At 41.6% G+C, this 16,692-nt stretch overlaps 1 protein-coding gene across 1 annotated transcript; it reads left to right on the forward strand.

The window, feature by feature from the left end:
- The first annotated feature begins 1,037 nt into the window (after positions 1 to 1,037).
- Positions 1,038 to 16,265, forward strand: SRGN (serglycin). The gene is made up of 3 exons (XM_003993998.6): positions 1,038 to 1,195; positions 10,981 to 11,128; positions 15,315 to 16,265. The coding sequence occupies exons 1-3, from the start codon at positions 1,120 to 1,122 to the stop codon at positions 15,580 to 15,582; spliced, it is 492 nt and encodes a 163-aa protein (XP_003994047.1). The 5' UTR covers positions 1,038 to 1,119; the 3' UTR covers positions 15,583 to 16,265.
- The last annotated feature ends 427 nt before the right edge of the window (positions 16,266 to 16,692 follow it).

The raw sequence follows: 16,692 nt of genomic DNA on the forward strand, positions 1-16,692 counted from the left end.
TGAAAATGGAAAGTGGGGGCTGTAGGGATAGGCATGTGGAAATGGAGAGTGGTTGAACCTTGAATAGAAGGCAACAGTGTGTGCCCCCAGGCGAGAACACGCGTTCAACTGTTATGTCTATCCTGCAACTTTAATGTGGAGCCTCTACCCGGTGTTCCTCAGTCCCCCAGAAGTCTATGCAGGATTCCCAGGACCTGAGAAACAGCCACTCCTTTAGTTACAGGGGGCAGCGCAGCATGAGCTCCAGCAGCCCACTGGGCGGACACAACACACCTTGTTTCTGATGCCCAGCTCATTCAAGGCCAGAGAACCCAAAATTCAAGGTGGAAACTTTTACTAGGAGAAAAGGTGAAAGCATAAATGGAATTGCATCATAAGAAATACTTGGTGTGGAGGGGCAGAGAAATGCAAAGTCGTTTTTCTGTTGTGCCCAAGTGCTTGGTAACCAGAAATCCTCGCTCCATTCTTGAGGAAGAGGGAGAGCCAGGGATCGATCCAATGGAAGCAACAGAGTCCAATAAGAAACCTGTTCTCTGAAACCGGAGAACACTTTTTTTGTAGATGAGAACTCAGCTTTGAACTTTTACCGCTCGAGCTCGACTCAGTGACTTGTGCTACTCCTGACAGAAAGGAAAATTAACATTTTATGTTGAAGGTCCTCAGTATGAAAAGGCAGTGCCCAGCTCCCCCTCATCCACAGGGCCGTGGACTCTTTATGTTAAAAATCTTGTGTTCAGATTGCTAATTGAGGAGAGGAAAAACCGACTCTACTGAATGCTGATTCTACTGTTTTAGTGGGAAAACAATTTCTAACAGGCAAGTGTGAAACAACAAAACTTTTGAAACAGCAGACCTGGGGAGAGTTCAGTGCAGTTTCATAATGGGTATGAATAGTTATTTTGCTGTCTTTTTTTTTTTTTTTTTTTTTTTTTTATCTTTCTGGGTTTTGATGTGGATCTCTTTCTATTTGTTCAGGAAATTGTGACGTGTGTTCTGGGCAGGGTTTGAGGTTTTGGAACTTTTTCTAAAAGGGACAGAGTGCACCCTGCTACATTTCCTAATCGTGAAGTTGGTGTCCAGGCAGCAGGAGTGAGCTGGTCACGAAGTGAGCTGGTCACGATGCAACGGCTCCTCCAGGGCACTACGTTTGTCCTGGCTCTTGCCCTCCTCCTGGTTTTTGATTCTTCGGTTCAAGGTAAGACCCGGGAAACTTGCACCCCCCACCCCCCGCTGTAATCTTTGTAAGCCCCATGTTTCCCACAAATGATAATATTCACTTTAAGATACAGAATGTATTGTGGGAGAAAGTATGCAAGGAAAAAGTATTTGGGGTGGCTAAACTCCTTAATGTGAGTTTGGTTAAGTTTGGTACCAAGAAGGATGAGGCTCTGGAGGCAGGTGTGGCCTTGTAAGCTCTCACAATGGTTGAAACGTGCTCTTTTATCTTGGGATGAAAAGGTATAGTATATAAACTGTTTTTTTAATGTATATTTTCTTTTATTGAGAGAGAGAGAGAGAGAGAGAGACAGAGGGAGAGAGAATCCCAAGCAGGCTCAGCGCTGTCAGCACAGAGTCCCATGCGGGGCTCTATCCCACGAACCCTGAGATCGTGACCTGAGTCGAGATCAAGAGTTCCACACTTAACTGACGGAGGCACACAGGCACCCCTAGTTTATAAACTTTCAGAAATTCAAGAAAGTAATATAGAAAAATACCTATGTGTCTATGGAGAAAGTGGCACTGTTGAGTGCCTATCCCTTGGGGTTTCTATCAGTCCCAAGTTTTCCTATATTATGGTGGTGTCATAATTACTCTAACAGTGGGAAATGATATATTTGTAGAAATCAGGGTAAATTTGTTTCTTTTTCCCTTTTTAAAAAAAAACTTGGTTCTTCGTGAAAATTCAGTTATGGCTAGACATAGTACAAACCCTCTCAGAGTTTATAAAGAGGCCAAAGAATTTTAGTGTCTGTGCTGTTGCTCAGAGAGACATTACATCTGGAAATTTCTTGTTAGATTTCTCTATGATCCAGGGTTGTTTAGTCAGACTGAAACAACTTAAAGTCTTAATGACTAAGACAACGAAAATTAACAGCTTGTAAGAAAGATACAATTTCTTCTCCTTTGGTAAATAAGGGATCATGTCTAAACAAGGCAGAAGGTCATGACCTGATAAATAGATGGGAGAATTTATGGTAGACACACATTTAAGGTTCCCCAAATTGTACAGGAAATACTGACTCCTAGTGACATACATGTCCCGGATTTGTTTCTTCAAAGTGACTCTAATGGTCTTGTTTTTACTTTTGGTGGAAATGAAATCATATAGGGAATCTCAGATATGTTCGTCATGTACTGGAAATTTATAAAATTATTTTCTTCTTGTTATGCATTTATTGAAGAAAATAATAGCAAGTAGTGTTGCTGAAACTTTTTTATGAATCTATTTATTTAAAAAAATTTTTTTTACATTTATTTATTTTTGAGAGACGGAGAGAGACAGAGCACAAGTGGGGGAGGGGCCGAGGGAGAGGGAGACACAATCCAAAGCAGGCTCCAGGCTCTGAGCTGTCAGCACAGAGCCCGAGGCGGGGCTCGAACTCACAAACCACAAGATCGTGACCTGAGCTGAAGTCAGATGCTTAACCAACTGAGCCACCCAGGAGCCCCAAATCTATTTATTTTTTACAGTATAAAACATTATTGATTGTAGGGAACAGGCTTGGGTCTTTTAGGGAAAATCTTCAGCTTGATGAGGTAATTCCCTAGTGTGTTGTGACAAGATCCAGGGTAATGAGGTCTATATTTGTAGCACAGATTTGAGTGACCAGTTGGTGGGGAGAGGGGGTAGGGTGTGGGGGGAGTCCACCCTGGCAAGAGCTAAGTCAGTCTTTACGTATTCAGAATTTCCCCCAAATATCACGTTCCCCACAAAGATTCAGTAGGTAAAACTGGAATTAAAGCAAAAACGTTCCTTATGTAGTAGGTATTCATCAGAAAGAAGTGAAGAAACCATGATGAAACTGTACAAAGTACTAGCATTTATATCACCTGGTAGGTTCAGCTCTGTTGGAAAAGGAACCAAGAAAGAGAGAATGAATGAACTGAAAAACTAGGGTATTTCCAAAGGAGAAGTGCACTTGGTGTTGGAATGAAGGGTTTGTGCCCACGTCTCAATAGGAAGGGAGGGGCGCCTGGGTGGCTCGGTCAGTTAAGCGTCCGACTTCGGCTCAGGTCATGATCTCACGGTCCGTGAGTTCGAGTCCCACGTCGGGCTCTGTGCTGACCGCTCGGAGCCTGGAGCCTGTTTCAGATTCTGTGTCTCCCTCTCTCTCTGCCCCTCCCCTGTTCATGCTCTGTCTCTCTCTGTCTAAAGAATAAATAAACGTTTAAAAAAAAAATTCAATACAAAGGGAAATAGATGCCCACCCAGGGCTGTGTGTGCGAGTGACGGCAAGCTCAAGGCTGCAGTGGAAAGAGCCACGCCACTATTTCACCACACATCCACGTGATGCCAGGTGTGATCTGACAGTGTTTTTCCTCCATCTTTTAAAAAATATTTACTTGGGGCGCCTGGGTGGCGCAGTCGGTTAAACGTCCGACTTCAGCCAGGTCACGATCTCGCGGTCCGTGAGTTCGAGCCCCGCGTTGGGCTCTGGGCTGATGGCTCAGAGCCTGGAGCCTGTTTCCGATTCTGTGTCTCCCTCTCTCTCTGCCCCTCACCGGTTCATGCTGTCTCTCTCTGTCCCAAAAATAAATAAACGTTGAAAAAAAAATTTAAAAAAAAATATTTACTCAAACCACTGGTTTGACTGAACTGATCAAATTAACTAGGCTTTTGGCTTGCTTTTACTGCACATATTCAAAACATCTTAGATTACTGTATTTGCTTGCGAAGACTGCCCAGTATCCCAGACTGGTGTGGCTTAAACAACAGAAGTTTATTTCCTCACAGTTCTGGAGGCTAGAAGTCCAAGATCAAGATGTCGGTGGGGTTGGTTTCATTCTGAAGCCTCTCTCCTTGCCTTGAAGATGCCCATCTCTCTGTGTCTTCACATGGTCCTTCCTCTGTGTGTGTCTGTGTCCTGATCTCTTCTTCATAAGACACACCAGCCGTATTGGATTATAAGGACCCAGCCATATTGGATTAGGGTATATCCATATGACCTCATTTGACCTTAATTACCTCTTTTTAGTCCCTATCTCCAGATACAACCCCATTCTGAGGTATTGAGAGTTAGGGCTTCGACACACAAATTGAGGGGACACAACTCAGCCCCTATCAGTTACTGTAAGTCAAACCCAAGTAAAGACATGGTGTAAAATCATGTCTATTAGGGGCAAAGAAATGGAAATTTGGCAATGCATGGGAGACCCTGGAGAGCACAGGTGGCCATCGATTTAATGTAGAGCTCCAGGGGATTATTGATTATTGATAAGGTCTGTGAATCCTAAAGTCTTTTATTGCCCCCTTTTAATTTTTTTCATGTTTATTTATTTATTTTGAGAGGAGAGTGGGGTGGAGAGGGGCAGAGGGAGAGAGGGAGAGAGAGAGTCCTAAGCAGACTCCGCATTCTGTGGGGTGTCATCTGACAAACCATGACATCATGACGTGAGCCAAAATCAAGAACTGGACGCTTAACTGACTGAGCCACACAGGCACCCCGCCCCTCTTTTTAAAAGATGCCCATAAAGAGAGAAAATGGAAAATCCACGAGCCGTTGTGGCCAGATCATGTGTTCACTCCACACTATTGGGTTATAGTAGATATTGATTCCACCCATGTGTGCTGCTGTTTGATTGTAAAGTGATTTCATGTACATTCTCTTGTAAATGATCATCACATTTCCTGTGAAGAGGAATTAACACCACTTTATAGAAGAGAAGATTCATTTGCTTTTTAGACCAACCGCTTGCAAAGTATTTTGAGACTTTAGGCCGGAAGTGGCCATCTGATTTCAAGGACAGAGTTAACTTTCTACTGCAACTTGACTGTCTTCTAGGTAGAGATTTTCTTTTTTCTTTACTGGTCTTTTCTCTTCTTTTCTTATCTTTTCTTTCTTTTTAAAGTTTTTATTTTTAAGTAATCACTATATCCAAGGTGGGACTTGAACTTACAACCCTGAGATCAAGAGTAACGTGTTCTACTGACTGAGTCAGCCAGCTGCCTCGAGTTTTTCTTTCTTTAAAACAAAAAGCCTTGTTTTGGCTGTAGTAAACTTGCTATAAAGTTTACCAGCGAATTGAGGTATAGAGAGGGAGAAGTTGAAAGTAAACTGGGAACATTTACAGCTTGGCAAGCCACACAAGGGTGGGGGAACCTTATCTATCTCGTAGAATTGATTGTCTAGTAGGAAGCAACTCCAACTTAGTGATGTCTGTTTCCATGCTACCCAAACAACGAACAAAATGGCCTTTTTTTTTTTAACCCTCCGCATGGCAGTTTCTGCTTACGTTTCTCTAACGTACCTGCGGCAGATCTCCATTAAGAATAGGAAACTGGCAAATTGTGATGATGTGGGGGAAAAATTGGTACTACGATATATAAAGATGCAGAGAGATTGCTGGGGTAATGCTCATTCACAGAAAGCATTTTGTATAAAGTGGGACTAGTGACTTTGTGTGTATGTGGGGGTGGCGGGCAATGAGGAAAGGATTCTAAATAATTTACCATTCTTTTCCCTGGAATCTACCACAAAGTTCACCAGCAGATCCAGTAGGTGGGGCCTTTGGAGAAGATAACCCTTGTGTCCACTAGCGTTCTCTTTTTTATTTTTTCCAATTATGGTAATCAGTAATCATGAGGCATTTCTCTCAAGCAAGATAGGAGTCAAGATATTCCCACAACATCGGGGGCTGGAACTGTTGAATTCACATCCTGCCAACACCCTTCAACAGATATGTCAGGAACATCGTGTCTGTAACCATGTTCTTTATTTTAATCCAACTGAAAATTATCAGTCCCAAATTAGATACACTTTTCTGGGGGGGGGGGGTGACTTGTACCTTTGATTTCTTTATGAGTTTTTAAACAGCTTTATTGAAATAGCATTCACATACCATAGAGTTCATCCATTCAAAGTGTACAATTCAAAGTTTTTAAATTATATTCACAGATATATGCAACTATCACTATAGTCAATTTTAGAACATTTTCGTCAACCCCCAAAAGAAGCCCCTCTTTTTTTTTTTTTTAATATTTTATTTTAAAGTAATCCCTACACCCAGTGTGAGGCCTGAACTTACAACCCTGAGATCAGGAGTCATGCATTTTACCCACTGAGTCAGTCAGGCATCCCAAGAAGCCCCTCTTTATAAATTTTAAAAGCTGAGACTCTGAATTCTGGGGGGAATTTTGTATTTTAGAATTTGTTTTCATGAGTTTATGAAAGCTGTATTATGCCAGCAAAATGATAGGGTCTTTCACCTGGACGCTTCCCCGCAAAGTTTTAGTTTTACTTTTCTGTTTAACTTCTTATCTATGCAAACATTCTCTCAGCTTGATAGCACATCGGCTGCCTGTAAAGGAGAAGGCAAACATCTACAGTGCCCAAAATGATAGCCTCTGAGCGCTTGAAATGGGGTGAATCCAAACTGAAATGTGCTGTTAGTGCAAAATATGCACCCAGACTTACATGACAAGAAAAACGTAAAATATTCATTAATAACTTACATTGCTTATATGTTAAATGGCAATAGCTGAATACATTGGTTAAATGAAATGTCTTGAAATTAATTCCACTTGTCTCTTTCTACTTTAAAAAATACAGCTGCTATGACATTGAAAATTCCATACGTGGGCGCCTGGGTGGCCCAGTGGGTTAAGCGTGGGACTTAGGCTCAGGTCATGATCCTGTGAGTTCGAGCCCCCGTTCAGGCTCTGTGCTGACAGCTCAGAACCTGAAGCCTGCTTCAGGCTGCCCCTCCCCCGCTCTGCCTCTGTCTCTCTCAAATATAAATAAACATAAAAAAAAAGAATATTTCATACATGGTTGTCTGAACACTTCTATTGGACAGCGCTGCTCTAGACAGCACAGAGTGTGAAGACATCGCCCTCTGCTGGACATGTTGGATTTTTTTTTTCTTTTTTTTAGTCCCACCTACAAGGCAGGGCTTTTAAGTAGCAGGCACTCAATGCCAAACTTATGCTGCTTGAGGAAAGAATGAGAGGAGAAAGGTAAACCATACCAATACCAGGTGCAAAGATTTGTGCTAGATGTTTTACATACTTTCATCTCACTGTAAAGGAACTGTTTGGGATACTATTATTCATCTTTGAAAGATGAGAAATTGAGAATCAGACAGATGCTAAATGGTAGAATGAGTGTTTAAATTCTGATGTCTTTATAAGTTGTCCACTAGCAGAGATTGGTCATTGTGGTCTCCTCCTCATCGGAGAAACTAGTGTTTAAGGAGCTCTGACCATGGTGCTAGTTATTATTCTAAGAACCTAACATTTATATCTCATTATCGGATCTATTACTGTTCCCATTTCATGGATGAAGAAATTGAGCTACACAGAGGTTAAGTAAGTTGGTCAAGGTCACACAGCTAGTAAGGGGCATTGGATGTCATCTTGCTACCTTACCTCCAGTCTCCAGACAGTGACAGAACTAACCTATTTTGGATGACTAGCTGTCCCAGGCCAGATACAGTTAGCGATATTCAGGAACCATGGGGAAAATTGTGATAGTAGTTCCAAAGGTAAGAAAGAAAGAAAGAAAGAAAGAAAGAAAGAAAGAAAGAAAGAAAGAAACCAGCGGGAGAATATTTACTTTCTTACATTAGTGTCTTTATTTTTTCAAGGAATATTGTTATTTATAGAAATTTATAAAACAAAATGAGAAAAAAAATCACCAGAGTCTATCACTATATTTTTGTGGATTTCCTCAAATTTCTCCCCAATATCTGTTTATGCGGTTGCATTAACAACTACTATGCAGCATGGTATTCTGCCTTTTTCACTCATTTTTAAATATAGAGTTTCCCATGATGTTACATAGTCTTTTCTATAACCACTACTTTTTAACTTTTTTGTCAATATTCCCTCATATGAATGACTAATAATGAGATTTTTAACTGTTTTGATCAAGTTATTTCCTGTTTCCCTAGTTTAAATAGTACTAAGGTGAATAGTTTCATGTACCTTTTATACATTGTATTTTACCTATATCTATATATCTCTTTATAGATATAAAATGTGTATCATATATCTTAATGATGTAATAACTTGGTTAATCAGAGCTATTAGGACAAAGTTGAGTACAAATAGACGTAATAGAGAATCATAAAGAAAGAGGACATTTTGAAAAAGTTCTGTGGTTCTGCAGTCTTTTAAGAACAAAGTCCTTGGCCATCCTATTGAGAGGTAAAGTGAACTTGACTTTGGTATCAACCTCTGATAGTTGCTGTCAGAAGAGAACAGGACATAGTTTGTGCATACTCTCCTAGAAACAGATACTGGGGTGACCCCAAAACTCCAAAGTTCATGGTCTCTGGGGATGTTCGGTAATGAGATTAGGGGTCATTTTTCTTTTTTTTTGTTTAATACATTTTTCAAAATTTCCTATAATAAGCTCATATTTCTTTTCTCCTTTTTAAAAATAAAGTTATTTAAGTTTATTTATTTTAAGAGAAAGAGAGTGTAGAGGAAGGGCAGAGAGAGAGAGGGAGAGAGAGAATCCCAGGCAGGCTCCATGCTGTCAGCGTGGAGCCCTATGTGGGGCTCGAACACATGAACCATGAGATCATGACCTGAGGCAAAACCAAGAGTCAGAAGCTTAACCGACAGAGCCACCCAGGCGCCCTGTAACATAAATGTTATTTTAAAAAATTGCAGCAAAAGCAGTCTAGATGTAAGGAATATCTAAACAGACTGCCCATTTCTAGAAGAGAGTGCTGTAAAAGGTAAAGACACCTTTCCATTAGTCCCTGAATTAAAACAATGTCAGGAAACCCTGTCAAATTGCTGTAGGAGTCCATTTATGTAAAATTCTAGAAGATATAAACTAATTTTTTAAGTCCATTTATTTATTTACTTTTGAGAGAGAGAGGGTGAGCAGAGGAAGGGAAGAGAGAGAGGGAGAGAGAGAATCCCAAGCAGGCTTCGTGCTGTCAGCACAGAGCCTGATGCAGGGCTCAAACTCATGAACTGTGAGATCATGACCTGAGCCAAAAATCAAGATTTGGAGGCTTAACTGACTGAGCCACCCAGTCGTCCCCAAACTAATTTATGATGACAGGAAGCAGATGAATTGTTGTAGGGGCTTGCAGAAGTGTGTCAAGAGGAGGGAGGGCAGTCAGGGTCCTTCCTTCCTCTGTCTTCTGCCTACCAATCCCCTCTACAACGGCAATCAGTATGTTGTGTAACTTTTCAGAGGTTCAAGATACATATATGCAAGCATATATTTAAATATATTCTTAAAAACACAAACACACACAAATGTTAACACAATGCACAGTGTTTCTTACTTTGTTTTAAATTTAATAATCTACCTTGGAGAATCTATATCAGTGTCCAGAGAGCTGCCTCATTCTTTTTTTTTTTTTTTTTTTAAGTTTATTTATTTGTTTTGAGAGAGAGAGCAACTGGGATAGAGGCAGAGAGAGACAGAATCCCAAGCAGGCTCTGCACTGTCAGTGCAGAGCTCAACGTGGGGCTCAAACCCACGAACCACAAGACGTGGCCTGAAATCAAGAGTCGGACACTTAACCAACTGAGCCACCCAGGCACCCCTGCCTCATTCTTTTAATAGCTGTACCTTAACATGTAATTTTCCAATCTTTTGCTATTGCAAAAAAAAAAAAAAAAGTTGCTGTGATTGTCCATAGCACTGGGTTTTTTGTTTGTTTTCTGAAATTGTTGTTACCATTTCCACTTTGATCTGTACAGACAACAATGTACTGGGTTTTAAAACCACTTTTCCTGCTTTTCAAGGATTCTAGACATGCCCTTTCTTGCTAGGTGATTATTAGTTGCCCTTGTGTGAATAAAACATGGGCTTCGGGTGGGGAGGAGATGAACCTTTTGAAGTATGGGGAAGTATTTCTCACCATCGGGCTTCCATTCTTGCTAAAGTGAAGAATAGACAGTTTATTTCATGAATTAATAAGGCATCTCCTGTATGACCTTCTAACACCAGATTTGGAGACTTCTGTGTAGAAACTAAACTCAAAAGAAGCTGTGACAAACTAGGGTATTCCAACCAGTCTGTCCCTCTGTGAATAGAACAGCCTCGTTCTTCTGAAATCTCGACTGGATCTGAGGGCAAAGAAAGAGGGCAGGTTTTTATTTACTTTTCATTCCTAAGAACATCATATGGCCCTAAAGAACTAGGGCCCCGTAATGTCTTAGGTACTACTTGGTGTATTCCTTAATCTTTCTGAATGTGATTTGACTCATCTCTATAAGAAGGGGCAGGCTTTGGGGGTCAGATATGGGTTTGAATACTGGGCCCTTCAATACCCGTGTGGCCTCAGTTTTCCTTTGCGTAAAGTGGAGAGAATAGTACAAAAATAATAATGGTTAACACTACCAAGTGTTTATTGTGTTCCTGGCACTATGTTAACGTCTTTACATGCATTTCTCATTTAATTTTGAGGACCAGCTTATGAGAAAAAACGACACTGTTAGCATCTTCATTTCACAGAGGGGGCTCAGGGAAGTGAAGGTTTCCCAGGTCACCAGTAGCATAGCTGGGACTTTACTCCAGGCGGCTGATTGCCCAAGCCTATTCTAACCTTAAACCCTGGGCTACTTGATGGGGTTGTTGGGAGGACAATGTATCTAAAAGGCTGGCACAGGGTGGATGGTGCTGTTCTATTTATGGTCATTCTATTTGTGGTCTATTTATGGTCATGCCCACACCTTACCTTCTACCAAATTTAGAGTTCATTTAATCAACAATTTCTTCTGGACAGAGTGATGAGAAGCTGTGTGAGAGGTACTTAGTAACCACATGGGTTCCTTTTTTGGGGTAGGTTCTCCTGTGCGGAGGGCCAGGTACCAGTGGGTACGCTGTAATCCTGAGAGTAATTCTGCAAACTGCATTGATGAAAAAGGACCAATGTTCAACCTGCTTCCAGATGAAACCAACAGAATCCTCCCTCCAAGGACTGACCCTCTTTTGTAAGTGAACTTTCTCTGATCTTACTTTCACTGACCCCTGTTGAGACCTTGGCTTGGAGATGGGAGGGTTGTCCAGTGTGTTTTTCTTCAGGCTCTTGCCTTGGTGGCTTGGTTTTCGCCACACAGTACACGGTAAAGCTGTATACTGTATTTACTGGTGGGTGAGATGCGCAAGAATGCACGATTCATCCAAACTTTTGCAAGGTCTTTTTGTGGTGGCAGAGACAAAAACCAACTACTTTTCACCAACAAGTATTGGAAATGATTGAGCATTATTCTGTTTATGTAAATAGAGCTCGTTATATATTAAAATCCAATAGGAGTCTGGCAACTGCGTGCATAAATAAAATGCAGTATTTCGCTAGAGTGGACTATTATTTGGCCAAATAAGGAACGAAGTGTGCGATCACATGGATCTATCCTGAAAACATTATGCAAAGTGAAAAAAAACAGACACAAAAAGCCACACCTTGCATGATTCTATCCATATGAAATGCCCAGAATAGTCAATTCTACGGAGGTGGAAAATAGATGAGTGGTCACCAGGGGCTGGAGGAGAGAGAGGAATACAGAATGATTGCTAATAGGGGTTATTAAAATATCCTGAGAGGGGCGCCTGGGTGGCTTGGTCCGTTAAGCGTCCGACTTCAGCTCAGGTCATGATCTCATGGTCCATGAGTTCAAGCCCCACGTTGGGCTCTGTGCTGACTGCTCAGAGCCTGCAGCCTGTTTCGGATTCTGTGTCTCCCTCTTTCTCTGCCCCTCCCCTGTTCATGCTCTGTCTCTCTCTGTCTCAAAAATAAATAAACGTTAACAAATTTTTTTTTAAAATAAAATAAAATAAAATAAAATAAAATATCCTGAGATTAGATAGTAGTGATGAAAAAAGAAATTAGGGAAGAGAAGAATAAATGGCCATGGCTTATCAGAGACAAAGCCAAACCTCTTCTTGATGAAATAAAACCTGATTTAAACTTGCAAAAAAGATCCAATAGGAATTCATAAGTAACAAAAATGGAATTGTCTTCAAATCAATTGTTTTAGTAAGCAGCAAAGTCGTATAACAGGTAGCAAAAATGCGTTATGAAAAGGATTATCATAAAGGTTTAATCTTCAGACTTGGAAGATTAACCCTAGAAAATTACTCTCCTCAAAGCCAGGGAAGTCATCATGCCCAAACCAGGTGAGGCCATCATCACTCAGCGGGGGAGGGGGGAGGTCCTGGCGGGGGAGGGGGGGGGGTCCTGGCGACCCTCTTCGTTGCTGGCACTCACTGCATAAGAGATTACATCGTCACCATCGTCAAAATGTCGCTCTGCAATCCTGCTCCTATGCCTCTACTTCCTTTTTTTTTCTTTTTTTTTTTATAACCTTTATTCAGTATTGAGAGTCAGAGAGACAGAGCCTGAGCGGGGGGAGGGGGAGGGGGAAGGGGAGGGGGAGGGGGAAGGGGAGGGGGAGGGGGACGGGGATGGGCAGAGAGCATGGGAAACACAGAATCCAAAGTAGGCTCCAGGCTCTGAACTGTCAGCACAGAGCCCGATGTGGGGCTCGAACTCACAAACCGCGAGATCATGACCTGAGCTGAAGTTGGCCACTTAACCGACTGAGCCACCCGGGCACCCCTCCTGTACCTCTACTTTTATTCCACAGCATTAAGCTTGAAATTGATTTTGTAGCATCCTCCATTATTTTAACTTCTGAGTTTCCACAGTAATTCATTTAAAGCTAAAATGTTGGAGGAATAACCCAAGTTCTCCCAAACAACTATTTTTACACCATTTCTTCTCTCCTTAAGTCTCTACAATCTTCTCTTTCCTCAGCCAGGAAATTTTCCATCTCACTCTGACCCCAGACACTTAGGAGTGAACAGTTCTTGCTTCTGTGTTAGTCCCAGGCCCATTTGCCCTCCTATCCATTCTTTTTCCTTTCCTCTTCCTTCTCTGTATTGGGTAAGGGGTGAGGGCTCATCCCATGGTCTGCATCTCTCAAGCTCCCTGATCTGTGGCTGAGTTTGGACAATGGAAGGCACAGAAGGGAGACCAGAGAGCATGAGAGGCAGGGAGAGATCATGATGTTTCTTCTCCTCGGTCCCTGCCTTGAGTGGCACCTCTGGCAGGACTGTGTCTCCTCCATGACTTCGGCTCCCACCAGATACCCCTAGTAGCTGGGCTCAGGGAAATCCACCTCCTTCCATTGTCCCTTTAGCCCAGGGAGAGAAGTATCTTCTCTCATCTCTGGGTTTCCTCGCCATCCCCTATCTGGCTTCACTGCTTTTCCATCACACATTAAGTAGTTTCCTGTGTTAAATATCGAGATGAGTTTCCTGATTGGACTCTGTGGCAGCTTCTAGGGCCACTCCTCCTTGTTCTGGGGATCCTACCTCTACACGCCTTTTCTAGGACTTCAGTTCTGCAGTGACTCCTGTGAGACCAGCATCTTGTTTCCACCGGGGTGCAGAATTCTCTAGCATCTCAGGCAGTTAGCTAGAATCCCTTCTTTGACTCTGCATCCTGTCCAGCTATTGCCCGTTCTCTGCTCCTCTTCACAGTAACACTTACTGAAAAGGATGCTTCCTGTCTCCCCATCCCTCTACCCCTTCTGTTTGGACTTCCGTTCATTTCTACCTTCCCCTCAGAATGTTTGGTAAGGTCACAATTACTCCCGGTTAACACATCCACTCTTTACTTCTCTGTGTTTGGCTTTCTCAACTTCTTAATTGCCTTCAAAACAGTTGATGCCCCCACCCTGGAAATGCTTTCTTCTCTAGGCTTGCATGGCCCCACCTTATCTTGAGTTTTCTTCTACTTCTCTGACTATTCGTTCTCCTCTGTTCAATATTTAATATATTGACATGGCCCTGGCTCTGTGCTGGGCCTCTTTTCTATCTGCATGCTTTCTTTAGGTGACCTCAATGTTCCACGTTTTTGATACTCTGTGTGTGTGTCTGCGTGCGCATGCGTTTCCACTTTTCTGGTGCCGATCCCTTTTCCATGACCCCACAGTCTAAACTAACCACCTGGTCACCCTTTCATACATTAGTCTATTTCACTTCTCTGCATAGCATTTAGCACCATCTCATAGTTTCCTGATTTATTCACTTTTTATGGTCTGTCTTCCCCAATAAGTTCTAAATTTCTCGAGGAGGGACCTCATCTGTTCGCCCCCATTCTATCCTAGGCACTTAGAATAGGGATCCGCTGTTCAATATTTACTGAAGGCACGCATGCATGATGCTCTAATCTGTTTTATGGCCTGTGGTTCGCTATCTTCACGGAAAAAATGACCCATAGACTATGAAACACAGTTTTTGTCTCTGATATTTAGTTGTGTTGTTGTACCACTGAGGGGTAGCGACATGGCTCTGGTCTTTTGGTGCTGAGTGGACTTCTAAACCACCAAACTGAACCCAACTGAATGAATATATTTACTTTTTTTTTTTAAGTTTATTTATTTATTTTGAGACAGACAGGGAGCACAAGTGGGGAAGCAGCAGAGACAGTGGGGGAGAGAGAGAATCCCAAGCAGGCTCTGCACCATCAGCGCTGAGCCCAATGCAGGGCTCGATCTCACGAACCATGAGATCATGACCTGAGCCAACATCAAGAGTCAGACGCTTAACCTTCCGAGCCACTCAGGTGCCCCAATACATTTACTGTTTGAGAGGAACTTGAATGTTAATATGGTGGCAAACATAACGCTTAACTTGTCACAAAGAATTTCTTTAGATTCAGTTGGCTGAAGCACTGTGAATATTAGAAGTTTTGTAGAAATTTTAAATTTGGGAAAAATGTCATCTATCTAGGCTGACTTACTTGTTTGTGCTTTCTTTAATGGAAGAAAATGGGAAAATATATCTTTTTTTTTTTTTAATAAATGTCCTCTTAATTTACCAAATACAGGATTGCTATGCTCCTGATAAGAAAATTAGCATTGCTTATATGAGTCTGCAATGTGTAGATGTTGATAGATAAATGCAATGAGTTAAGTCTAGGCAAACATGTAGAAAGGCCTGATTGATTTGTTTTTTTTGTTTTAAAGCATTGAATAACTGGGAAATGTGTAACTTTTAGTTTGAGCAACTGGGTGGCTGCATTAATTTTCTACCTTAAAAATTTTTTATGATTTTCTTTCGTATGTCTCAAACTTCACTATTTTTCTTTTCCATTTTTTGTTCTTACTTCAGAATGACAGGATCCCAGAACTTGAATGATGTCTTCCCTCTCTCTGAGGACTATTTTGGATCTGGATCTGGATCCGGATCTGGCTCTGGCTCTGGCTCAGGATCTGGAAGTGGCTCTGGAAGTGGCCTCCTCACTGAAATTGACCAGGAATACCAACCAGTAGATGAAAACGATGCTTTTTATTACAACTTTAGGCCTCTCAAGAGAAATCTGCCCTCAGACAACCAGGACTTGGGCCAAGATGGACCAGAAGAGAATTTCATTCTGTGAAAGAGAGGGTTTCCCATTTTGATGCCAGGCAATGCATTCTATACGTTTTATGTACCGGAGTGAAATGATCCATTCTGGAATAAAAAAAGGTTTATAGGATTTCAAAAACATCTGAAAGAAAAGTTTAGGTTTTATCACCTTTTTTTCTTCATGAATTCTTCAAGCTTCCTTCACCTGTCCTGTTGTCTTGGAAAATACCTGCATTCCCTTTGTATCGTATCCAACCAACATCACTATGAAATTACCTAGACTGCCCACGCCTAAAAAATGGCTTTAAAGAATAACTTAACCTGTTTAAAAAAAATTCAGCCTGAGAAGCAAATTGACAAGTGATATTTCACACCCCAGTCTCCAGAAACCTGACACTGATTGTGAATTATATTGATATGCCCCTTTTCTTATGAAAAATCCAGATGAAACACCGGGTAAATTTATAGAGTGGGTGGGTAATTGACAAGTCCCCTGTAAAGTGTACCATTCTATTGTTACCACTGGATGTGCTGGGAGAGCTGGTGGGCCATGTTTGCTGAGAACTACGATTGGTGTTACAATTAGAAACTTAGGACCCAAACTAAAGCACGACTGTGCTCAGAATACTTCATACTGCTTTCTTTTTTTTTTTTTTCCTGGATATCTGTGTATTTTCAAATGTTCCTCTATTAAAGCAGAACTATAATCAATGAGTTAAGCTGTCTGGGATCTCTTGTTATAATAGATAAATTAAGAAATAATCATTTTTGCTCAGATGTTTCTAGAAGTCTTATCGACAAGATATCAGCAAGATTATTTTACAGAACAAATTTTGCAATCAAATCCCATTCACCAGCAGATGAAGAAAACTATTGTGGTAGAGCGAGGTTATTCTTGTCCAGGCGCCTCTTCTTCCTGAAGGCTGTTCCCATCTCTGTTCCCCTGAGTTCTGAAAAGCTTGTCAGCATCGTTGTCATGAATCCTGTTCTTCCTTTATTTATTTATTCTTATTTAGTCTTGCTTCCTTCCATTCCCCTTCCAGGTTATCTATCCTGAGAATGCCCCCTTAGAAACTTACTGCATTGCTACATGGAGAGTCCAACTGGTGACAGTTGGCGACAGGAACGTAGAAAGCAGATG

Source organism: Felis catus, chromosome D2, assembly GCF_018350175.1.
Source record: "Felis catus isolate Fca126 chromosome D2, F.catus_Fca126_mat1.0, whole genome shotgun sequence".
NCBI classification, from domain to species: domain Eukaryota; kingdom Metazoa; phylum Chordata; class Mammalia; order Carnivora; family Felidae; genus Felis; species Felis catus.

Excerpts from the sequence above, each read along its gene's own strand:
- SRGN (XM_003993998.6), top strand. The coding sequence starts at position 1,120 with ATGCAACGGCTCCTCCAGGGCACTACGTTTGTCCTGGCTCTTGCCCTC. Across the intron at positions 1,196-10,980 it reads TTTTGATTCTTCGGTTCAAG|GTTCTCCTGTGCGGAGGGCC; the intron begins GTAAGACCCGGG and ends TTTTTGGGGTAG. Across the intron at positions 11,129-15,314 it reads CCAAGGACTGACCCTCTTTT|AATGACAGGATCCCAGAACT; the intron begins GTAAGTGAACTT and ends TTCTTACTTCAG.